Source organism: Schistocerca americana, chromosome 6, assembly GCF_021461395.2.
Source record: "Schistocerca americana isolate TAMUIC-IGC-003095 chromosome 6, iqSchAmer2.1, whole genome shotgun sequence".
NCBI classification, from domain to species: domain Eukaryota; kingdom Metazoa; phylum Arthropoda; class Insecta; order Orthoptera; family Acrididae; genus Schistocerca; species Schistocerca americana.
Genome location: NC_060124.1, coordinates 383,456,182 through 383,482,996, shown reverse-complemented (window position 1 = coordinate 383,482,996; position 26,815 = coordinate 383,456,182). Strand labels below are relative to the sequence as shown.

Sequence of the window (26,815 nt, the reverse complement as noted above, 5' to 3'; positions counted from 1 at the left end):
GTTAATTTCATAACTTTGTGCAATTTTTTCAGCTTTAATCTGAATTTTGTAACTAATAAATTATGGCCAGAGTCCACATCTTCTCCGAAAAATCTTACTCAGTTTGAAAACTGTTTTTGAAATCTCTGTCTTACTATCATATACCCATGAACCCCTTATTTGCCATTTCAGATTCCTGCAAAAGCCCCTTACTTAGCATTTCAGATTCCCAGCACAGATCAGGCTTGATGTGAATCTACACTGAATGGATGCATCTTAAGTCATCTCCCTTCATTGCGACAAGCAGAGAAGCACAAAAAGGATCTTCAGTCATTGCACCATATATATAAGAGTTTCACAAGTAGGTGATACTATGCTAATAGTAAGACGCTGGAAATTTGTGTAACAGAGGGAACGGTGCTTGGATGGCCAAGGTAGTTAAAACGACAGCTCGCGTTACGTGGGAGATCTGGGTTCATGTCCCAGTCTGACAAAAATTTTCACCTGTTATCATTGATTCATTTCAATGCCTAAATGTGGCTAATGACATTGAAAACCTCTGATCAACTATTATAGAACCTATATGAAGCCTTGTGGTGTCACTATGTCTCTTCCAAGTACACAACAACCTTATTTCACAATTCTTAAACCAAGTATTAGCATCAATTAAAATGTACTCTCTGCAAAATTTCGCTATGTTGCTCACCTTTCATTCTTTTCCTCCAATCCACATTCTCTTATTTTTCTTTTCTTCCTCTTAACTAGTACAAAACTTCAGTCCGCCATCACATTTAAATTTACTTCTCCCTTAATTTTTTGTGATCTCAGCCTACATTTTTCAAACTCTTCATAAACTCATGATGATGATGATAATGACAGTTGTTTTGTGGGACCAAACTGCATTTTCATTGCTCCCTTTGATGACTTAATGTTCAAAAAGCTATTGCTGATACGGAGGAAAAAAATACTTTGTTTTCCATTACAGAAGACCATCTGTTGTAGTGATACTGAAGTAGACCAATGTCTAGGACAATAAGTATGATGTCTGGCTTTCTGATGTGTTGTGGTAGTAGCACATGGACTATGGACTAAGGGGAGGAGAGAGGGGCAGGAGAGGGTAGCTGGTGACCACTACAGGCAGAATTTGTTGACTGTTCCCCAGGATGAGTTCTTGTTAGGTATTGTGATTTGGCATTCCTTTTAGGATTAGGTGTATTAATTGGGATTGTACATCAATGGAGGGATTCCAATAGACTAGACTGCTTGGCCTATTCCAAATGAATTTGACATGAAGGTCAACATCATGAAGCTGTGCTAGCTGGTCCTGAATGATGTATGCAAGAACGTTATGTGTGTAACATAGGTCAATAGTTCGTAAACTGTGCATTGATTCACAACTTATTAGGAAGCTCATACTCTCCTGAGTGTTTATGTGGGACACACTACATGCATTTGGTAAAGAGTGTTGTTCAGACACACCACTGCAAGCAAAAGAAAAATCCATTAGCTGGTCAATCCTGGAGCTATCAGTGTAGATAGTTTCTGAGATGGGGTAATCACTGAGAACTGAGCAAAACAGTCAATGGAAGGTCATTAGATTGGTATTCTTCTTTGACCTGTGGGACAAATCTAGACATATCATAGACTGAGTAACTTATTTTGGAGATATAGCAGAAAGAGATCTTCTTCCACATACCTCCAGAGGTAGTTTCTCAGAGGTTTCAGCCACACTCAATATATTTTGTCTGTTCAGTTTGTAAATAGCCTGCACTGACAGTATGGAACAGAACTGAATAACATTAGTTCCTGTCACCAGACTTTTAGTGCTGACACTCCAGCCTCTGCTAGAAAACTGTTGATGAAGCTTGTGCAAAAAGCTCCAGTCATCGATCCATGGTGTGGTGGACAGGGTCAAGCAGCATAATACCAAAACAGCTGTGGTCCATATGTTATGCACCCCAAGTCTACGTATGACAGAACTAGCAACATTTAAAATCATAAGAGAAATATGTATCTGTCCCCATCCCCCCTCCCCAAGTTGGTGCTGCTGAGGAACTGCAATGCGCTGAGTTTCATCAAGAAGGTTTATTTTCAGTTGACATAGCATTGCAGTTTTCTACCAAAGAGAAGACACAGTAGTAGCTTTGTCAGACAGTTCTAGTTAGTTCAGTGTGAGGAAGAGCTATTCTCAGCCAACAGAAATGCATAAACTGGATTTTTTATGCAGAGAATTTGAAACCATGTTTCTGGATCCAGTCTTGTTTGTGCCTTCCAAATGACTCTCTGGAGGTAGCGTTCAGCAATGTACATTGATGTGGCACTATAGTGTACGCAGAAGTCATCTATAAATTGTGCTGGTGAAATAATGGTGGCCATTGTGGCTGTTGGGTGTTTGATCATGATGGAGTGCAACACTCAAGACTGATCCCTAGGGACCTGTGTTCTCCTATGTGTGATGTTTGCCGAGGCTTGCTCTAATATGTACATGGAACAATCATATAAATAAGAAGTTCTTGATAAAGGTTGGCAGGTGACTCTGAAATGCTATCTATGGAATGTGGTAAGGATGTAGTGGCACCAGGTGGTTTCACATTCTTTGTGCAAGTACAGGAACACTGTGATTAATGTACAAAATCATCTCTAACTGTGTAGTTCATATGCATTTGATAGTAGATCAGAATTAAAAGAAGCCGCAGTAGTACAGGGCTAGTTTATCTTTCCTTCCAATAGCTTGCACAGTCTATTTGTCAGACTGATTGGCCTATAACTGTGTAAAAGGTGTGGATCTTCCACAGTTTCAGGATGAGGATGGTGGCAATTTCTTGTCATTGGGATTTGATTTTCTCCTTTTGCCATACATGGTTAAAATTTTTGAGAATATGAGTTTTCCTCTTTTTGTTAAGGTGTTTTATAATCTGATTGCGGATCCTATCTGTCCCTGGTGATATACATCTGGGCTGAGCTAGTGCACTGAGCAGCTCTCATCTACTGAATGGGTCACTGTACTGCTCTATGTGTTGCGAGCAAAATGAAATGTAGATAGATTCCAATGTGACCCTATGATGTAAGAATGTAGGAAGATAATTGCTGAATGCAGATGTTCTGACAAAATTCAGGGTGAGGTGTTTGGCAATGTCAAGACAAATTGGTGATAATTTTGATGTTGGTGGAGATTCACACTGTGATTGTGGGAAGCTGGTGGCCTCTGATCTGATGTAGCTTGCCATATACATGATGAAATATGAACGCTCACTGATGATACATACTGTTCCCAACAGCTCTTCCTTTTCTTTTTTACTAGGTAATGTGACATTGCTGACATTTTTTAAAATTGTCTTAGTTGTGGAGGAATGACATTCTTATTGCTGAAATGCTAATCTGTGTTCCCTGACAGTGACTACAATGTCTTCTGACCACCTAGCCACAAAGTACAAGTTTCTAGTAAGGGGAACCCAAAAAGGAAGTATTTGTCTTTTCTGCAATACGTAAAATATATTTAGTGACATGCTGTATTGACTGTCTGTTCTAGTTAAAAGGTCAGCAATAAGTTTTACTTTGAAGCTAAAGACCGGCCAGTTTAACTTTCAGAATATCCAGCACAGTGAGCATTTTAGTTGTTGGAAGTTGAGAAGGGTAGGGAAATCACTAGGAAACAATCACTATTGCATAGGTCTCCATAGGTATTCTAGCACAGTAAACTGGGCAGAAAGCTGTTGATTTGTTAACTGGAGTATGTGCTATGTGTGGTGCTGCAGTGGGCTGATTTTGTGGTGTTGTGGAGGTAGAGCTTGTGCACTGAAGTATCCTAATAGTAGCATTGGTGATGGTAGCTGGTCTACTAGGTCAATAACATTTTGGAGGGAGAGCTCCTTGCTAGTGGCAGATAAATTTTGCACACTGTTACCTTGACAGGTAACTGGTAGCTGTGCCGCAACTGCTTCTAGTTTAGTACTTAAGGGCAATTCTTCACTGAACACATACTAATGAACAGGTGTGACTCATGGTTTCTACATTGGAGAAGGCAGAACATTTATCGATCAGAACTAACCTAGACCTTGGGCTATGCTATGTATCAGTCTGTCACCACAACCAAAATTTTGGGAGGGGGGAGGGGACAATTTCACACTCTAGCCAAATATGTATGCTCTGGAAAGAGACAGGGATTTGATAGTGAAGTTCCAGCAACCCAGTTCATTCCCTTTTGATGTAACCAGTGGAACGTGAATGTTGTGTGCAGGTTGGTAGGAGGCTCTTAAGCTGAGACACCAGAGTCTTTGGGATGCCCATAAGAGCTGTACTCCCAGCAAGCCATGCCACCAAACCTCTGCTACAAAGAGCTAAGCAGCATTTCTAGGTGCAGCCTTAAGACTACCTACTACCTGTTTGAAAAACACCGCATGACATGACATATCAACAGTTCCAAAAAGATTGACCACTAGTTAAATAATACTGGTCAATCAGTGTGCAAAATATGTGAAACACCTTCTGAAATTTAAATTCTGTAATACATTATTGAGAAACTTATTTTAATATATCTTTCAGGGCAGCTGCACCTTAGGGCCTATAATTACAAGCTCTACCTGCTAATGAACATACTCCTCTAGATGCTCTGTCTGTATTTGCACAGTTCTCATGGTATGCATTGCAGTTTCTGATGATAGGGTGACAATCATCTGGGAAAAACAGTTTCCTGTAGTGCAGTGACTACAATCAGATTGGCTGCAGACATTTAGATAAGTGGTAAGACTAAACTAGATGGTAGAAATAGCCATTGTAGTTTCACTGTAGCAGTATTATAATTACAATATAATTATTATTTCAAAAGTAAATGCCTTAATTGTTAATACATTTACACACACACACCCCTCAGCCCTCCCCCCCACCCCCCACCCCCCCACCCATCCCATGAGACAAGATGATCATTTACTTGATGCAAAAATGTTGTTTGCCTACAGAACCATCATTGTATCCAGGCACACACCTTTTCATCCAAAACAAATCAAAGGTCATGAATGTCTGTCTTCGGGACTCCAAAAATACAGAAATCACATGGGGAGGGTTCAGGACTGTCTGCAGGATGTGTAAGGGCTTCCCCGCAAAACTTCTGCAGTGTAGGCAGTGTAGCCAAACAAATCTTGGCAACATGTGAACCTGAAGAAAGACATTCATGGCTGCCAATTTGCCTTGGATGAAGAGTTGCATGCCTGGGTACAATCATGGTTCCATAGATAACTGCAAACATTTTTCCATGGTGGTACTGACCATCTTGTCTCACAGTAGGATAAATGTATTAACAGTTATGTTGATTGCTTTTGAAATAATATATGGTTTACTTACTTTTTCTCCACCTGTCTCATTTTCATCTGACTGCCCCTTACCGTTGTTCTTGCACCATCTTGGTGGGTGATGCACTGTCAAAATTCATATTCATATTCACATTTAGGATGAGTTGTAGCTGAAGGAGTTGTAGTTGCCAAGTCAGTTTTTGTTTTACATTTTTTCTTCCTCACACCACATGGGTTTTGGTTCTTGGGAGAGGCATTCTACTTTTGCCCAAGAGATGGATAAAGATTGCAGCAGCTTGTGTATTGATGCCTGTGACCCTTTAACCACAGATTGATACCTCATTTAGAGTTGTGTTTAACTGGATTCATTGGAACAGACATCAATATCCATAATTCATTACTTGAAAAGTAATCTTGTAGGTCATCAGTCAAATACAAATGATGTGTAGTCAGATGGTTTGAGGCTGATCTTCTGGGTTTGGCAGTTCCTTTTTCTAGGTGTTACTTTGTGACAATTTTTGGGTAGTCAGAGGCTTAATTTCATTTTAAGATTGATTGTGAATTTGGCTGTTAATTTGCTGAGGGGAAATGCTTGCCTGAACAGCAGTGGTTCTTTCATAGTCAATCTCTTGGTTGTGCCTTCACTGTTGTATTGTTGAAGGGGGCGGCTCCACAATTACATTGACAAGTGTAGGTGTTGGAGATAATAGCTGTGGTATCTCTTTTTGTGCCCACATCAGTTTCAGGAGTAGGTCATTCGGTTGCTGAGCTGAATGATTTCATTATTATATGATCCAGAGTTGTGTTACATATCTTTTTTGTCCCACTGTATGGCATATGCTGAGTGATCTTAATTCTCCGGAATTTTTTCTTTTCAGAAAAGACTGGGCATTCCTGGCACATGAAAACTGTATGCCTGACTGAGACCTGAACTCAAGATCTTTGTCTTTCAGAGGCAAGTGCTCTACCAACTGTGCTACCTAAACACAACTCACAACCAGTCCTCACAGCTTTACTTCCACCAGTACCCCATGTGAAACTTTTATAGTAATTAAATGAAATGTGAAGCTCCATGGTTATAGCATATTCCCCATGCACTTTTTAACCCTAGAGCTTTGTTGCTCTATTTGTCTCAACTACGAGTATTCCTTTTCATAGTTACTTGATTGATTTCATTGACCCTGTGATTCCATCCAAGGCTTTGTGTATGTAGAATGGGGACTTTTATCTGTGGTACTCACATTCCTTCTAATGACAATGAACACATTGGTTAGCACATTATTTGATATGTTACCGGTTACTGTTACTGCGGCAGTTATGTCTGTGAGTCTTCTCAGATCAACTGGTCAACCAGATCTCTTCATCGGAGCATGGAGGCATATACACTTGTACTATTGGGGTGGGTCAAGGTTTTGTGTCTGAGTGAAAAGAGCTTTATGGAACAACCTGACCAACAAAGGGATAGTTTGATATGATACATTTTGAAATATCAAGGCATAATTACTTTGGTAATTGAGGGAAGGTCCACCTCCATAGCTGAGTGGTGAGTGTGGCTAACTGCCATGAGGAGGACCTGGGTACAATCCCCTGTACTGTTAGGGATATTTCCTTAATAGGAATATTGAAGCAGGGTGCACTCAGCCTAGTGATGCCAGTTGAGAAGGTACCTGACCATGTAGTAACGGCTCCAAGTCACAAAAATGCTAGTGGGTAGGAGAGCAGTGCGCTGATCCCAACCCCCACCATACGTCCATCCAATAATGCCATTGGCGAGCAATGATATGGCAGTAGGCTGGTTCCATTTGGCCAGCCACAGCCTGTGGACAGAGTTTTAAAGTTTAACTCTGGGAAGTGTAGGAAGTTAAAATTTTTGACGGAGGCCAAGTCTCGAACACAATGAGTATGTGCAAGTGGTTGTACGTTGCAGTGTAGTTATGCAAGGATTTGCACAGGGTGGACCAGTATGGAGAGCTACAATCGATCAGCCTTCAGACTGAAGATCACTGTTGTTGCTGTGGTCTTCAGTCCTGAGACTGGTTTGATGCAGCTCTCCATGCTACTCTATCCTGTGCAAGCTTCTTCATCTCCCAGTACCTACTGCAACCTACATCCTTCTGAATCTGCTTAGCGTATTCATCTCTTGGTCTCCGTCTATGATTTTTAGCCTCCATGCTGCCTTCCAATACTAAATTGGTGATCCCTTGATGCCTCAGAACATGTCCTACCAACTGATCCCTTCTTCTACAGGATGGCACACAAAATGGGTTACCAATTGTTTCTTTCACAATTTATGATGCACATTAGATATCCCGCTGGGATCTCTACAGCAGTACCAGCAGAGCTTGGAAAAACAAATGAGTTATGAAATGATGTGTAATTCATGATACTGCCACTAGGAGACTAGTAAGCAGCAATGGCTGACGATGGAAAACTGACGACACAGCAACGATCGGCAATTGTGTTACTTTTTCACGAAATGAAAAGCGTTGTTGTGAGTCAGAGGCATTTTCGACAACAGTTTAACACATGATGGGTCCCTTGCAAGAAGACCATCCACAGGTTGTACGATAAATTTGTACAGGAAGGAACAGTATTGGAAGCAAAGCGACCTCGGCCTAAGCCTGTTTGTTCGCCGGAGAATATTGAAGAGGTACGAGTTGCTGTACAGAGAAGTCCCAGGAAATCGTGTAGAAAGGCAGCAGTGCAACTGGGAATATCCGGACGCTCCATTCAACGCATTCTTAAAAGCGACCTCCATATATACCCATACAAGATGACCTGTGCACAGAAGCTCACTGAAGAACCCAAGCAGCAGAGAGTACTGTTTGCTCAGTGGGCGGAGGAAAGGGAAGAAACTCTCAACATCATTTGGTTTTCAGACGAGGCGCATTTTCATTTAGACGGTGTGGTTAACAAACAAAATGTATGCTTTTGGGCCACCGAAAACCCACAAGTGCTTCATGAATGACAACATTATGCTCCGAGGATTACAGTGTGGCCAGCAATTTCCAGTCACGGACTTATTGGACCCTTTTTCTTTGAAGAAACTGTGAACAGCGAGCGTTATTTGAGCATGCTTCGCAATAGCTTCATTCCACAGCTTCTTGCTACTGCCTTGCCCTTCAACATGTAGTGGTTCATGCAAGATGGAGCAAGGCCACAAACTGCAAACATTGTGTTGGAGTTTTTACACGAGCATTTCAACATGTGGATCATTTTACTCAGGTTTCCAGGTTGCTTCAATGATGGACAAAATTGGCCCCCCAATAGTCCAGACCTCAATCCATGTGACTTTTTTCTTTGGGGGTACCTAAAGGAAAAAATTTTCCCGAAATGTCCACGTGATTTAATGGAGCTCAGAAGACTTATTCTTCAAGCTTGCAGTGAAATTATGGAAGACATGTGCCATAGAGGGTAATCACTAACTTCAGTGTTCGTTTGAAGGAAGTTAGGAAATGAAATGGTGGACATATTGAGCATGTGCTGAGTTAGAACAAATCTCCATGGATGGCTCTTCATTGTAGTATATGTTCCTTTCAGATTGTATTGACAATAAAGTTCATATTCAGAAACTAAATGGTAACACATTTCGTGCACCACCCTGTAGTCAAGTTGTGCCACAAACTCCTCTTCTAAGAACATAATTAATTCATTTAAGTTTTATTCACTTGATGTACAGTACGTTAATAGATTACTGTGGTCCCACACAATTTAAAAAAAAAAATTAAAAAATAAATTTAAGAAGTTTAAATTATGTGTTCAACTGTACCCTCATATTATCTATCAATACCAGAAACCCCTGATTATTTAAAGAATCAAACTACCATGCATAAAACAGTTTCAAACTTCTGGTTACTTTACAAATGAGTTAATTTATGTGATACATACTTGATGTTATGCATGTAAGTGAGAAATAGTTTTAAAAAGTTTGGGATTACGTATGTTTAAAATTTTTTGGAAGTTGCTAAATGCTCTTATTCTCAAACACTGGATAAGTATGGTCTGAGTAATTTGTGCTGTGTTAAGGAGAAGCTAGTTTTTCAATGTTTATGAGTCATACCCCCTTAGCTATGTTTCACACACCGATATAATTATACAGGTACACTCAGTGGTATGTGTGTGATTATAAGCTAGTTTCCATTGACCTAGAGTCTTGAAATTTGGATAAAACCAAGGTTTCACAGGATAAGTAAATGAAAAAATCTGAAAATTGTTAATTTGTAATTATAACACATTAAAAAATATTACGTCATTTGTTATCCGTCTTTCCCTCTCTTAAAACCAGGTTTTCTCAGAAATGGTTATAGTTATTGAGCTAGAGTTTATGTCAAATACTAACGTTCATGGTCCCTTTGTCCTGTAAGAAATTTAATCTTCTAAGTCAGTGCAGTCAGAAGTACCTATTTTTCTCAAAAATTGGTAGAGATATCAAGTTGAGATTTATGTTAGTTGCTAAGGGCTATGGTCCCTCAGCAGTGTAAAAAATTTAAGTTCCTAAGTCATTGAAATCAAAAGATTTGACCATTTATGATATTTGTTTTGATACTTGCAAACTCACTCATCATAACATATAAATGAGCTATCTGTACACGTAATTAAGTTTGTACGGAACCCTCAGAAGGTGAGTCCTACTTGCACTTCTCTCTCTCTCTTCTTCTTCTTCTTCTTCTTTTTTTTTTTTTTTTTACTATAATGTGTTCAGAAATTCTTCTGAAGTATAGGAGTTGTCAAGCAAATATTATTTCCGTCCGTGGTGACTGTAATTTTATTATTCCTTAAAATCCTTATATTACCAGGTAGATTGTCAAAGATTTTTATGGATGAGTGCCTCACTCCTTTCTGTGTCACACAAGGGTGAGTGCTGGGTTGTGAAAATCATTTCTCCTTCTAGTATTCTTCTTCTTTCTTTGTTACACTCAGTTGAAGAGTATGTTTAAACTTGTTAGCTTGATCTGACAGCATGTTTTTCTTATCTTCTTTCCAAAATATCTTAATGAATTTGCTGTATTTTTCTTGTGTTCTTGTGTCCACTATTTTTCAGTGTCCCCCCCCCCCCCCCTTCCTCCCTCTTGTGTGATTTGCAACTAGGATTCCAAACTGTTAGTGTATTCCCTGATGTTATCTTCTGCGGCATTCACTTCTCATAAGTCCTGCTTAACTTCTTCTAACCAAGTGATTTTTATCTTTTTTGAATTTATTATATTAAGCAGTTTCCTTGTTAAGCTAGTGTTGCCCATTCTCCAGATGTGACCATAGAACTTCAACAATCTTCTACATATCTACATCTACATCTACATCTATACTCCGCGAGCCACCTTACGGTGTGTGGCGGAGGGTACTTATTGTACCACTATCTGATCCCCCCTTCCCTGTTCCATTCACGAATTGTGCGTGGAAAGAACGACTGCTTGTAAGTCTCCGTATTTGCTCTAATTTCTCGGATCTTTTCGTTGTGATCATTACGCGAGATATATGTGGGCGGTAGTAATATGTTGCCCATCTCTTCCCGGAATGTGCTCTCTCATAATTTCGATAATAAACCTCTCCGTATTGCGTAACGCCTTTCTTGAAGTGTCCGCCACTGGAGCTTGTTCAGCATCTCCGTAACGCTCTCGCGCTGACTAAATGTCCCCATGACGAATCGCGCTGCTTTTCGCTGGATCATGTCTATCTCTTCTATTAATCCAACCTGGTAAGGGTCCCATACTGATGAGCAATACTCAAGAATCGGACGAACAAGCGTTTTGTAAGCTACTTCTTTCGTCGATGAGTCACATTTTGTTAGAATTCTTCCTATGAATCTCAACCTGCCGCCTGCTTTTCCCACTATTTGTTTTATGTGATCATTCCACTTCAGATCGCTCCGGATAGTAACTCCTAAGTATTTTACGGTCGTTACCGCTTCCAATGATTTACCACCTATGGCATAATCGTACTGGAATGGATTTCTGCCCCTATGTATGCGCATTATATTACATTTATCTACGTTTAGGGAAAGCTGCCAGCTGTCGCACCATGCATTAATCCTCTGCAGGTCCTCCTGGAGTACGTACGAGTCTTCTGATGTTGCTACTTTCTTGTAGACAACCGTGTCATCTGCAAATAGCCTCACGGAGCTACCGATGTTGTCAACTAAGTCATTTATGTATATTGTAAACAATAAAGGTCCTATCACGCTTCCCTGCGGTACTCCCGAAATTACCTCTACATCTGCAGATTTTGAACCGTTAAGAATGACATGTTGTGTTCTTTCTTCTAGGAAATCCTGAATCCAATCACAAACCTGGTCCGATATTCCGTAAGCTCGTATTTTTTTCACTAAACGTAAGTGCGGAACCGTATCAAATGCCTTCCTGAAGTCCAGGAATACGGCATCAATCTGCTCGCCAGTGTCTACGGCACTGTGAATTTCTTGGGCAAATAGGGCGAGCTGAGTTTCACATGATCTCTGTTTGCGGAATCCATGTTGGTTATGATGAAGGAGATTTGTATTATCTAAGAACGTCATAATACGAGAACACAAAACATGTTCCATTATTCTACAACAGATTGACGTAAGCGAAATAGGCCTATAATTATTCGCATCTGATTTATGACCCTTCTTGAAAATGGGAACGACATATTGCATCAGAGAACTTGTCTGTTGCTTTGTATAGATGTGTAGTACTTCTTTTAATCCATATGCCATTTGTATTAGTGGGACCTAAATTTTCTTAGAATTCTCACTCTTCATTTGCAATTTCATTAATTTTAATGCCCTCCTAGAGATGTAGTTTCTGAGGCATGTAGTGCTTCAGGCAAGACAGTTGTCTCGTAATACTGAAGTTTCACATTAAGGGATATCACTGGGTTATTGTAGTGATTCCATGTTATTCTGTATGTGTTCTAGAGTTTGATGGCTCTTTCTAAATTGCCTTTACTGTTTAGTCCAGGTGGTACTTTGATTTCTTTGAGATTTTGAAAAGAAGGCACATATGAAATTGTCCCATATTTCACTTGTAGTGTGAAGCTTCTGATACTTTTACGTAAATTTTCCATAAAATTAGTCTTCTAATATGATATTCGGAGGCCTTTGTTTGATGCTAGCTCATGTAACTTCTATATGGCATACCTGGTTTCCTCACTAGCCTTAGTGAAGATAGCTAGATCATAAGAAAAAGTTAGGCACTTCATTTTAATTCTCCATCCTGAAATCTTGATGGTTATACCTACAATTTCTTTCTCCCATTCTGTTATGACTTTGTCTAATACAATATTAAACAGATGTGGGGAGAGACCACTTCTTTGTCGAACTCCAGTCCGTACTTCTGAAAGATCAGATATTTCATCACGAAATTTCATTTCAGATTTTTTTTTTTTTTTTTCTGTGAGAGTCTGTCAGATCAATTATCTAGTCTTCCTGTGTACCAAGATCTCTTCTAAAATGTCCAGAATGTGTTGTCTGTCAACTGAGTCATACCCCTTCTTAAAGTCTGCCAAGACAAGATATATGTTGGCACTTCAACATATGCTTAGTTTGTTGTTGTTATTATTGTTGTTGTGGTGGTGGTGGTGGTGGTGGTGGTGATGGTGGTGCTGGTGGTCTTCAGTCTGGAGACTGGTTTAAAGCAGCTCTCCATTCTACTCTATCCTGTACAAGCCTCTTCATCTCCAACTAATTTCTGCAACCAACATTCTGTTGAACCTGCTTACTGTATTCACCTCTTGATCTCCCTCTACAATTTTTACCCCCAACACTTCCCTCCAATACTAAATTGGTGATCCCCTGATGGCTCAGAATGACAGCCAATCCCTTTATTTTAGTCAAATTATGCCACAAACTTACTTTATTCCCAATTCCATTCAGTACCTTCTCTTTGGTTACAAATCTACCCATCTAATCTTCAGCATTCTTCTGTAGCTCCACATTTCAAAAACTTCTATTCTCCTCTTGTCTAATCTATTTATTGTCCATGTTTCCCTTCCATATGCAGCTACAATTCAGAAAAATATCTTCAGAAAACACTTCCTTCTATATTCAGTATTAACAAATTTATCTCTTCTTCAGAAATGCATTTCTTGTCATTGCCAGTCTAGATTTTATATTCCCTCTGTTTCAGCCATTGTTGCTTATTTTGCTGCTCAGATAACAAAACTCATCTACTGCTTTATGTGTCATGTTTCCTAATCTTATTCCCTCAGCATCACCTGATTTAATTCAACTACATGTTATTATCTTTGTTTTGCTTTTGTCAATGTTCGTCTTATATCATCTTTCCAAGATGCTGAAATTCTGTTCAGCTGTTCCTCCAAGTCCTTTGCTGCCTCTAACTGAATAACACTGTCATTAGCAAACCTCAAAGTTTGTATTTCTTCTCCATGAACTTTAATTCTTACTCCAGATTTTTCTTTGGTTCCATTTACTGCTTGATCCATGTTCATACTGAATAATGTCAGGGATAAGCTACAACACTATCTCACTCCCCTTTAACCACTGCTTCCCTATCATGCCCCTAAACTCTTACAAAAGCCATCTGATAGATGTACAAGTTGTAAATAGCCATCTGCTCCCTGTATTTTACGCCCACTATCTTCAAAATTTCAAAGAAAGTATTTGAGTCAAAACTGATGAAAGCTTTCTTGAAGTCTATAAATGCTGTAAACATAGATTAGCTTTTCCTTAACCTGTCCAAGATAAGTTAATAGGGTCAGTATTGCCTTCTGTGTTCCTACATTTCTGCCCTAATCAAGCAATAGATGTATAATAGCTTTCTTCCAGTCCTTTGGTATTGTTTCAGTTTTCCATATTCCTATTAAGAGAGCATGAACTCTTTTTATGACATCATCTTCTCCTACTTTTTAACATTTAAGCAGTTACACCATCTTCTCCTTTTGCTCTGTCATTTTTGAGTGACTGAATTATCTCTCTTGTTCCTTGAATTAATGGATGATGAGAGTCTCACTTTGGTAGAGCACTTTAAAAATGTGATCTTTCCAGTTGAGGATCACCTTTCAGTAAATTTTGAAAATAATCAGCAAGTAGTATGCAGTTCCCTGTCTCAAGTTTCCCATTACTTTAATGAAAGCAATGTTGGTGTTTTATACCCCAATAAATCTTCAGGCAATGTAATGTAGAAATTTTGAATGTTGTTCTATGAGCCTGCTTTGTCATAGCCACATTTTTCATGTCAAATTGTTTGAGAGGTTGATTTTTTGTACCTTCCAAAAAGACTCCCACCTTTCCGCTGTTTGATGTCCACTCCAGTGATTCCGTGCCTTGCATTGCCGATTAATGGCTTCATTACGGCTGTGTTCTACCATTTGTGTTCATGTTTCCTGGGTGGTTGTCACAGTTTCATGGCTGACAATTGTAATGTGTTGCAAATGTCAGGCCACTCCTTGGGATTGTGTTTTTGAATGTTGTGAGTGAAAACCTTGGCATTCTTATTTAGGCAATCTGTATAAACTCTTGAAAATCAGTTCCCCTTAGATCTGGATCTGTTTGGTTGGAATCTAATTTTGATTTGCGGTAAGTAGTGGTCTAAATCAATGTTTCCCTTCTGTACTTGACATTTTGAATCTTATGTATATTCTTTGCAGAAGTTATGATCAATCTGAAATTCCAGTAATAATGAGTTAGGTGATCTCCAGGTTTTCATTTTGTGTAGAGGTCATGGGAGCATGCATATTGTTAATGATGCGGGATCTTTATGGTGGCTCTACTATGAATAGTATTTTCTGGAGGTGAGAATATGTAGGCAGTTTGGTTATTTAACAGTGAATTTGCAGTGGACATTTAGGGCTAAATCTCATGTATATTCTTTGCGGAAGTCGCCTTATGATCAACCTGGAATTCCAGTAATAATGGGTTAGGTGATCTCCAGGTTTTCATTTTGCGTACAGGTCATGGGAGCATGCATACTGTTAATGCTGTGGGATCTTTATGGTGGCTCTCCTATGAATAGTATTTTCTGGAGTTGAGAATACACAGGCAGTTTGGTTATTTAACAGTAAATCTTGCAGTGGACATTTAGGGCTTGGAAGCCACATGCAGCTATTAGTGAGAGGAACACTTCAAAGCACTTGCCAGGGACAGAATGCTCATCATAAGTATGTCTTGCACTGGTGTACAGACAATTCTCTCGACTGAAGAGGCAAAAAACTGCCTACCTGGCTCTCTCTCTTAAGCATTTCCGGCCACGGCAGGGAAAGGGACACAGGAGAGAAGTGGGTCACCTGGCCAAGGCATTTCAATAGTGTTTTAATGCCCAATATGTGAAGCGATTGCATCAATAAAAATCCATGAGTTTCTATGTTCACCTTGGGGCGGATGCCTCAGGCCTTCAGAAGAATTTTAGGACAGAACATAACATTTATGGTGATTCTGAAATGGCCTATGTTTGGACACAAAAGCACTTCTCTTAGTCTAGCCAAGGCCCCTAGTCAGACATCCTGTAACATTCAATCCATCCAGATAATGATCTCTATTATAAATGAGTTGTTCACTTTACGCCTAAACTAAAATTCAAAACACGCTGCTTAAAGCAGCCATGGGAGAAAACAAATCAGGAGCATAATGTCTTCTTCTACCTGCATGGGAATTTACAAGTCAGGGGCTGGATGCTTCTCCAGCAGGGATAGGAATATTATTCACTTTGGTTAGGACTGGCCAGAGGGTAGAGCAGACAAGGTGGTGGGAAGAGATGGCACTCACGGATTCTTGTGATTGGCACGAAACCCTTGTGGGGATGGTTGCCTGCGTGTTATTCTTGAGTTTCGCAAGGTTTAATGGAAAGGGAGGAGTGGGGAAACAGGGATTCTGATTCAGACTCTGGTCTGGAGAGGAGATTCTGGTCTTGACTCTTGTTATGAGTAGGTGGCACTTGGGAAACTCGTCCTGAGCATGACTTCGCCCTGCCATTGGTCTTAACTGGAGAGTCTGTGGTGAAATCTTAGCCATACCGACAGTATAGACCTCAGTCATTTCGGACAACTCACTGTGCCAAGGACAATCTTATTCATATCAGGTTCGCTGCCTTGGCGTTTGATCTCCTACTGTGCACTGCTGTTGTTATGTCAATCGAATTGGTCTGTTGTATGACTGTACAATGGGTGTGTCACATGCTAAAATCTGCCGAGATTTCAGGGCACCATCACAGGGTTATTGTGATTTGTCTAATAGGTAGCCTGCCCATGACTTTGCATATTTCATGCACGTGATAACAAATTACCAGCCCCGCACATTTCTACTTTGCAGATGCTTACACCATGACCATCACCAGAGGCAGCGTTACACATCGAGTAAGTGGTATAGTATTGCTGCTCCATCTTCTTAGACGAACAGAATCACAGTCTCGCCACTTGTGTTCAGCTGCATCAATATAGTATAACTTCTGTGTACAATAAATCCATCAAAGTCTACTCAGTGTTAGACACTTTCAGATTGCTTTATACATGTTTTGAGCAGGGTTGATAACAGATAAAACTTAGTCTTTGCCAACCAAACACCATCCAGTGGACAGCTAATTATATATTGCTTCTATTTGTGTTGCAAGCAGTTCATGATTTATTTGCCATCTTGCTTAACTTGTGTTGTTTGTCCTATTTTATAATCAATAAACTTTTGCCATCTTTTATGTAGAAGATTAACCCCATGTTAGTACAATTAATCTCCCTTCAATAACTGATTACAATAATGACATGGCCACCATTTCATTAAATTACTTCAGCATTCAAGCTCTATTTAAGATTCTGATAAAAGTGATAACCTCCATGCAGTCTAGCAACAACAACCACTGTCAGAGGGCAGAAGCAGTTTAGCAGATGCATAGACAGGTAGCATGGAATGCTTACAAATTAAAGTGACTGATGTCAGTGCATAAAGTTACGGCTATCTTAGCCTTTCAAATCAAACTGCAAGACCAATATAATCTTGCAATCTGGCACCCTGCCAGGATCTTGAATTGATGGCACCTTCTGTGACCATCAAATGCAATTTCCACTACAAGTTTTCTGTTTTCTCATGCTGAAATTCATTTGGTGCACTGAGGTAAATTAGTTTTGTGTAATCATAAGAATTGCTTGTAATAAGTGCAGCGATGATTTGTAAATTTTAGCATGTTGTTTGTTTGTACTTTCATTCATTTGTTGTTGTGATTTCTGTGTCACTTGTTGATTGCAAAAAATGGTTCAAATGGCTCTGAGCACTATGGGACATCTGAGGTCATCAGTCCCCTAGAACTTAGAACTACTTAAACCTAACTAACCTAAGGGCATCACACACATCCACACCTGAGACAGGATTCAAACCTGCGACCGTAGCGGTCACGCGGTTCCAGACTGAAGCGCCTAGATCCGCACGGCCACCACAGCTGGCTGTTGATTGCATTAATGTGCGAGACAGTAGATAATTTGAAGATCATGCACATTATCATAAATTAGATTGGTTTGTATTTGATATGCTTTGTCAGGGATTTAGAATTAGTGGATCACTAGAACAAATTTCAGGGTAGAATTGTGTGGCCTTGTGATGAAGAGCAACAGATACCTCTCAGGACACGAACCTGAATGCATGCTTACTAGAAACAAGACATGTTTGCTCCAATGTAGTGAGAATATTCGAATCTCATCACAAATAGATCAATGTCATACCAGTAGCATTAATCAAGAGAAAGACGTGGAGAATTCTCAATCAAATGTAGTAGCTGACCTTGTGGATATGTTAAATGCAAACTTTCTGATTATGACGGGGTAATTTAGTCAGACAATGAGAGCGAAGGTGAAACCACAGCAGAGTGCCATGTAGACCCTGCAGGCACAGAAAGACATTCCATTAAAGAGAGTGGCAGATCAGACTCATGAGCAAAGCATCACAGAGTAATGGAATTGCATTCATTTTGTCCTGGAGGTATCAGCTGAGGATCTCATTTTGAGGCCCTCATGTGATTTATGCATGACATGAAGATATAGGAAGCAGAGAAGAAGATGCAAGACACAGAGAGGAAGAGGCAGGAGAGAGAGAAGATAGCCGTGAAGGAGATGAAGGAATTAATTGCTAAGGAGATAAAGAGGTATGGATGGTAGTTGAACAGCACATTGAAAGTATAGAACTGGTTAAGAAGGAAGTCACAGGTGTTAAAGAAGTGCTAAAAATCATCAAGAAAACATCAACAAAGACACAATAGTTCACGAACAAGTCAAAACATGATGCCAGGGCGGCGAGATTAGTGGCCCAAGGTGCATGCAGGGACACTCTGTTAGCTAAAGAACAAGTTAAACAGGCCAAAATCGAAATGTGCAAAACCAAAACGGTTCTTTCGAGAGTCCAAAAACGAGCAAGAAGGATCGTCCAGGAAATGCAAGGAAAAATTACCCAGATCACCTCACAACAAAACAAGCTAGCAAAATATGTCCAGCAAGCACATCAGCAGGTTGCATAATTAGAATTATGGTCTGGTATGGTAGTGCTTCCTTGTGATCATGGTGGGAGAAAAGAGCTGTATTACAAGATTTCAGTATGCGATATGAGGCTATATCACTTGCGCAAAGGCGAATGCTGCAGAAGAATACACTGGCCATCATGGGGCGCATGACAAAGTGCTGTCAGGGATGCAAAGAATGGCAGAAACCAAACCAGAACACAAAAACATACATCTTTTGTGGATGAAACATTACTCAGTGAATCTGAACACACAAGAGGAGGCCTTAACAGTGCTCAAGGATCATTTGGACATCAATTTATCGAGACACATGCAGCAGAAACAAGGGAAAATTTGTTCACACATAATGTCAAACCATTCGACCACAATATTTCTTATCCATTTCAAATTTCCAAATGTACGAAGAAAATAACAATACATTACATCTAAATAGATGAATAGTTTAGTATGTTAAAGCACTACCAGAATCATGGCCTCTGAAAAACACATTGGATGTCGATGTTCAGAGGGGTCAACCACAAAACATATGCACAGTGTTGCTGAGTGCTGTTGCTCATACAGGGAGTTCAAGGATACATTTCTTAACTCATACTAGTCACAGAGCCTCAAGAAAGAATGAAGCAGGAGATTATGATGGGCAAAGACCTAGAAGTGTCAGGACTCCATAGTGTGGTGACATTCTTTAAGTCGCTAGTTAAGAAGAACCGGTTTTTGGACGAGCTGTACAGTCCCAAGGAAATTATCAGGCACTGTTACATCAAATTAGCTTTGCACTCCCAACAACTCCTTATCATATGGTGCTATGATTCCATTGAATCATTCAAGAGTATGCTATGTGGGTTAGACTACATCAACAAAATACAAAACACAAAACACAAGACACAGGAACAGAAACAATAACCACAATTGGCAAGGTTCATCAGAAAGGAATAATGACAGGTGAAATGGGGGAAATTACCCATCACAGGGAAATGGCAACTCCAACCATGGATGGAATAACCAGCCACTGTGTGAGAACAGTGGCAGAAGACACCATTCGAATAATTGTTACCACGAATGGCAAAACAAAACTGAAAACAACAACATCCAAACTAGTTCCATCGGGATACTGGAGAACCACAGCAGCAGCGAAACAAATGGGAGGAGAACAACAGGCAATGTCAGCAAAATAACCAACAACATCATAATATCGAGATTAGGCCACCCAACCCTTCACAGGGGAAATGTAGCAGAAGTCTAAATAGGAACTGGCACTCAGCTGCTGCAGACACAACTCTAAACAAGGCCACAGGAACTATCAGAATTAGTAATTAGAATATGAAGAGACAAGAGAGGTTTTGCATGAGGAAGAGGAAGACATCCTGACACGACTGAATCTACATCCTATTATTCATGTCACCAATGGCAACATCAGTCTAACAGGGACTGAGAACACTGGAAGCCATATTACAGCAATACTGGAATCTGCACACAACAGATGTACTGCAAATCACCCAAGGCCAGCACTCATGCTGAAGGAAACAAAAATCATTGATGAACTAAGAAGAAAGAATACAGAAGTGCAGATACAAATCAATGTTCAGCTGCCAAGGGCACACCTTGAAAGTGAACTTTCTGGTTGTCCCTTCATTGCCAATTGAAATAATATTCAGCACGGATTTCCTGAACCAATGTCAGCAGTACTGGATGGGGGACGATAAGAATAATTACATTTGCTGATCATGCAATAAGTATGCAAATTCCTGCCAAATGCCTCAACCTAGATTACACCACAAAACTGGAGGAAGGTAGAAATCAATTGTGGCGCTATGAGCGTAGTTGCACCGTGCAAGTAGATGAACAAATTTGACCGGAGGTATGCTATGCTATTAATAAAATGTTAGCAAACTTAGAAAACATTCCAACGAATGACAAGGAGAATTTGGAAGAAATCTTACTTGAAAATGCGGATATATTTCTGCCAAAAACAGGAGCAACCCATAATTTCAAATACACATTCTGAGTGTGTGAGCACACAAATTTCTTCATGCCACCTTACCAGATTCCAATTGCTTACCATCACAAAGTTTTCTTAGAGATCAAGAGGATGCTAAATGATGAGGACATCATTGAAGCTGCAACCTCCATCATGTACAACCCCCCCCCCCCTCACGGTAGTTGAAAAGTCTGATGGCTCAATCTGCTTGATGCTGGATTGTTGCAAACTTAATACCATCATATAAGCAGACACAAATTGTCACAAGAATCTGGAGGAACTCCTACAAAATTTCCATAGCTTGACAGTATTCTCATCCCTCAACTTATACAGTCCAGTTTCTGGCAAATTACACTCCAACCAGAATACAGGAGATACACTGCATGCCTCACCTTTGGTACATATTAACGATTCAAACAGCTATCATTCAGCTTAAACATGTCATCAGCTGCCTTCATTAGGGAAGTCTCTAGTATCTTAAAGGATTCCATAAAACAAAGAATCACCACTTATGTAGATGCTCTCTTGAGTGAGGAACCAGCACGTAGAGGACACAATGTGATCTTCAGGGAAACATTACAAACCTTCAAGGAATGCGGCATAACTGCCAACATCATGAAGTCATGCACTGGGACCTCATGAGTAACATTCCTTGGCCATATCATCACCATGGAAGGAATCTCACCAGACGGAAACAAGATTGGGGCAATAGCAAAATTTGCAACCCTAACAACTAAGAAACAATTCTGTGGCTTTCTTGGTGTTGCAAATTTCTACAAGAGATTCATCCATGTGAAAAAACTAGCTACACCGCTATTATGCCAGCTCACCAGGAAGAAGGTGCCGTGGGCTGGGACAGTGTGGTAGAAGATTAATTCCAGACACTCAGAGCTGTGCTGGTTAATGCACCAATTTTGTCTGGCCGCAACCTGGTAGAGCAATTTTGCATGGTGACAGGCAACTCAAACTCTGGGCTGAGCATAGTGACCTTCCAGAGATATTAGCAAGAAAGAAACATGGTGCATAAAACCATTGTTTTTGGAAGATGTGTTCTCAGTAAATGTGAGAGAAAATACTCGGTAACTGAGTTGGAAGCTTTGGCGGTCGTACTTGGCTTCAAGAAATTTCGTTTTTTCTTGTATGGGAGAAACACAAGAGTCTTCACCAATCACAAAGCCTTGCAGTTCTTACTCACATCAAAGCTTCACAATAAGAGACTCACAAGATAGGCACTCATGCTATAGGAGTACGATTTTACAGTTATGCATATACCAGGGGAGGCAACATCACAACATGGTGTTTGAGAATTATGTCACGATGAGCCTAAAGGAAATCAGCAGGGAACAAGACAAAGACCTAGATCTACTTGCTCTAACTAAGAGGTTATAGGATGGAACGGAAACTGAGCTCAGAGCTCAGGCTGAGAAACAGGATTTCTGATTCCGGTCTGGAGAGGAGATTCTGGTCTTGACTCTTATTGAGTGGGTTGCACTTGGTACACTAATCCTGAGCATGACTTCACACTGGCACTGGTCTTGAGTGGGAAGCCTGTGGTGAAGTGTTAGCTGTACCGACAGTTTAGACCTCAGTCATCTTGGACAACTTGCTGTACAGAGGGCAGTCTTATTCATATCAGGTCTGCTGCCTTGGTGTTTGATCTCCTTGTGCATATTGTTGTATAAATGAATCAAAGTGGTATGACCAACTAATGGGAGTGTCACACGCTGGTATCTGCCAAGATTTCAGGGCTCCTACGGAGAGTTATTGTGATCTGTCTAACAGATAGCCAGCCCACGACTTTGCATATTTCATGCCTGCAATAATGAATTATAGGCCCCACACATCACTACTTTGCAGACGCTTGCACCATGACTGTCACCAGAGACAGTGCTACACATCAACAAAGGGTACAGTATTGCTGCCCCTGCTTTTTAGATCAAACAGAATCACAGTCTCACCACTTGTCCTCAGCTGCACCAATACAGTATAGCTTATGTATAGAATAATTCCATCAAAGTCTATTCTCTGTTAGATAATTTCAGATTGCTTTATCCATGTTTTGAGCCATGGAAGACAACAGATAAACCTTAGTCTTTGCCAACCAACGCCACCCAGTGGAGTGCTAATTATATATTGCTTCTATTTGTGTTGCCAACAGTTCATGATTTATAACTTATGTATAGAATAATTCCATCAAAGTCTATTCTCTGTTAGATAATTTCAGATTGCTTTATCCATGTTTTGAGCCAGGGAAGATAATAGATAAACCTTAGTCTTTGCCAACCAACGCCACCCAGTGGAGTGCTAATTATATATTGCTTCTATTTGTGTCGCCAACAGTTCATGATTTATTTGTCATCTCTCTTAACCTGTGTTGTTTGCCCTACTTTATGATCTCTCTCTCTCTCTCTCTCTCTCTCTCTCTCTCTCTCTCTCTCTCTCTAAAAATTGACTGCAATAATGATATGATCACCATTTCATTAAATTATTTCAGCATTCAAGCTCTATTTAAGATCTGTCAGAGGTCAGAATCAATTTAGCAGATGCATGGCCAGGTAGACAAGTGGAAGACTTACAGGTTAAAGTGACTACCATCAGGGTGTAAACTTACAGTCACCTGTATCCTTTCAAACCAAACCACAAGACCAGAGTAGTTTTGCAATAGGTTTTGATGACTGAGTTTGTGAGTACCAAATTACATTACATAAATGACCATATCTTTTGACTGCATATACTTAGAAGTTTAAACTTTTTATATCTCCAGGTGACTGTAGAGCTTCATATCTTACATAAATTACAACTTGATACCTCCACCTGTACCTGAGAAAATCAGGGTCTTAATACACAGACAGACAGACGCAACAAGGTGATCCTATAAGGATTCCATTTTACAAGTTGGTAGGTATGGACTTGTAAAAAATAAATTAGAAGTTATTTAAATAGTCGGCATGTTGCTGTATTTTCTACTGAGAAGATGTACTATAACTGTAATAGTGACTCATTCCATATTGTTGCGAGATGTCCACAGAACATGCAAATAACTAATTATATTACCAAGTTGACAAAACCATAATTTTTTAAAAAAATTTTCGTATTCACAATGCATAAGTGATACCTGCACTACATTAATCATTGCTAATTATTAAGTCATACTTAAATAAATCCTGGGTTGAAAATTTTACCTTTGTTGCACATGTTGTTCTGGTTGGTCATTCTTCTGGAATTCCTCCAGGGCACTCAGAAGACGATCCACTTTAGTCTTTTGCTTTTCCCTGTATAATGATAAGAGAAAATATTAGACATGGTGAGCACACATATTGAGCACTACACTAAACACAAACAATTTTATTTCGATAGAAGTAATGTTTACAGCCATGATTAAGACACAGGTACTTATTAAAGCAAACAAATATAGCAATATTTTGAGTTATTTTAAGCATATGTTCCTTCTCCAATAGTTGACAAGAATAGCAAGAAAATAAATACATGGGACATCAACTAGATATTAAAGGAATATCACTCAAAACCTCATGCAAGGGAACACAGTACACTGAAGACCTTTAGTCAGAAGGAAAACAGTGCATTAAAACAGAAACAACTCTCCAGACATGAATATTATTTGCTGTATGAAATTCTATAATTTCTGATAATGATTAATAGAAATCACCTCAGCCTTTCTTTCCCACTCATCAGTCTTCTGACTAGTATGACAGGACCCACCATGAATTCCTCTCCTGTGCCAACCTCTTCATGTCAGAGTAGCCCTTGCAACCCACGTCCTCAATTATTTGCTGGATGTATTCCAATCTCTGTCTTCCTCTACAGCTTTTGCCCTCTAAAGTTCCCTCTAGTACTGTAGAAGTCATTGTCTCATGTTTTAACAAATGTCCTACCATCCAGTCCCTTCTCCTTAACAGTGTTTTCCACATATTTCTTTGCTCTCCGATTCCGCGCAAAACCTCCTCATTGCTTTCCTTACCAGTCAACCTAATTTTCAACATTCATCTGTAGCACCACATCTCAAATGCTTCGACTCTTCTCTGTTCTGGTTTCCCCACAGTCCATGTTTCACTACGATACAATGCTGTCCTCCAGACATACGTTCTTAGAAATTTCTTCCTCAAATTAAGGCCTATGTTTGATACTAGTAGACTTCTCTTGGCCAGGAATACCCTTTTTTTCCATTGCTAGTCTGCTTTTGATGTCCTCCTTGCTCCATCCGTCATTGTTTATTTTACTCCCTAGGTAGCAGAATTCCTGAAGTTCATGTACTTCATGACCAACAATCCTGATGTTAAGTTCTTGCTGTTCTCATATCTGCTGCATCTCATTATTTTTTTTTTCTTTGATTTACTCTCAAGTCCACGTTCTGTACTCACTGGATTGTTCATTCCATTCAGCAGAATATGTAATTCTTCTTGACTTTCACTCAGGATAGCAATGTCCTCAGTGAATCGTATAATTAATATCCTTTCATCTTGAATTTTAATTCCACTCCTGAGCCTTTCTTTTATTTCCACTGTTGCTTCTTCAATGTACATATTGAACAGCAGGGGGGAAAGACTACATCCCTGTCTTACACGTTTTTTAAACCGAGCACTTCATTCTTGGTTGTCCACTCTTGTTATTCCCTGTTGGCTATTGTTCATATTGTACATTACCTGGCTGTCCCTATAGCTTACCCCTATTTTTCTCAGAATTTCGAACATCTTGCACCATCTTACATTGTCGAAGGATTTTTCCAGGTTGACAAATCCTATGAAAGTGTCTTGATATTTCTTTAGTCTTGTTTCCATTATCAACCGCGACATCAGAATTGCCTCTCTGATGTCTTTACCTTTTCTAAAGCCAAACTGATTGTCATCTAGCACATCCTCAATTTTCTTTTTCATCCTTCTGTATGTTATTCTTGTCAGCAACTTGGACACATGGGCTATTAAAATGATGTGCGACAATTCTCACACTTGTAAGCTCTTGTAGTCTTCGGAATTGTGTGGATGATATTTTTCTGAAAGTCAGATGGTATGTCACCAGACATGTCGCCTTAGCTACCTTTTCATAAATTTATTGTGTTACAACTGGCTACATTCATAGAACATCTTCAGGTTGTTAAGTCATGATTAAGTTGTGACACAAATGTCTGGTTGTTGTATGTAATGTTACAGACCAAATCCTCAAGCAATGATCATAAATATTCTGCCAAAAGCCTGGTGAAAGTACGGCACAGCGTACAGTGCATGTTTGCCATACTTCTGCCCGGTGGTCAGCAGAATGTTTATGAAACTGTTTTTAATTTGTTCTATGACAGTTCAAAAAGGAGCCAGACCATTTGAATCATGTACAACTTGGCACCCTGAAGATGTTCTATAAATGAAACCGGTCATAACACACTAAATTTGTAATAAAACAGCTGAGATGATTTTCATTAATCAGTAACATCAGTGTTAGCTGTGGAGCTCAATACGATCCAGATCATTTCATGATTTCTTTGTTACCCTGTTGCTTAAGTATCATAATGTCCTTATGCTTTAAGTGAGGAAATATAACAGCTACATCTCTAAATATCCACTTTTACCATGCAAATCGATTTTAAGATTCATGGAAAAGGGCATTCTGTTTCTTTTTCTTTTCATTAAGGTTCTTTATAGATAGTTTGTAGACATGGTGTGAAAATACTGACTGCTTAAATACCGCTGTGTAAGCTGTTACTAGTCTACTTTTGTTATCTTATACTAGAAAGTTCTGGTTGTTGTACAAATAATGGAAGAAATAGTTGATCAGGCAAACATTCAAATCTGAGGAACAGAGCAACAGAACAAAAAATTCATTTAGGTTACCAGTAATTTCTTATTTATTACATAACCAGTTTCGAAGCCTAAAGCTCCATCTTCAGCGGTGCCTCCACATAATTAAGGAAACATATATGTGTGGGACCAGTCAGTCATGGGAGGGGGTTACACCTTCATCAAACAACTGCAAGATGACATGCAAGTCACTAGGAACTTCCATGGAGTGCTGTTGAGTCGAGCAAAACGGCTGCTGGTCCTACACTTCTGAGTGTTTGTTTGATGTGGGTGCAACCATCCATGGCTGACTGGCCCAGCCATCACACATCTATGTTCCAGACTTATTTGGTGGCACCTGAAGACAGTTTTAGG

The 26,815-nt window shown here is 39.7% G+C and overlaps 1 protein-coding gene across 2 annotated transcripts in view; it reads right to left on the bottom strand.

The window, feature by feature from the left end:
- The window catches only part of LOC124619634, a 216,078-nt gene that overhangs the window by 114,993 nt on the left and 74,270 nt on the right, over positions 1-26,815 (bottom strand). For both annotated transcript variants that reach the window (XM_047146147.1, XM_047146148.1), the window contains exon 4: positions 23,840-23,929. In XM_047146147.1, the coding sequence (XP_047002103.1) occupies positions 23,840-23,929 (90 nt within the window). The remainder of the gene's footprint in view (positions 1-23,839; positions 23,930-26,815) is intronic.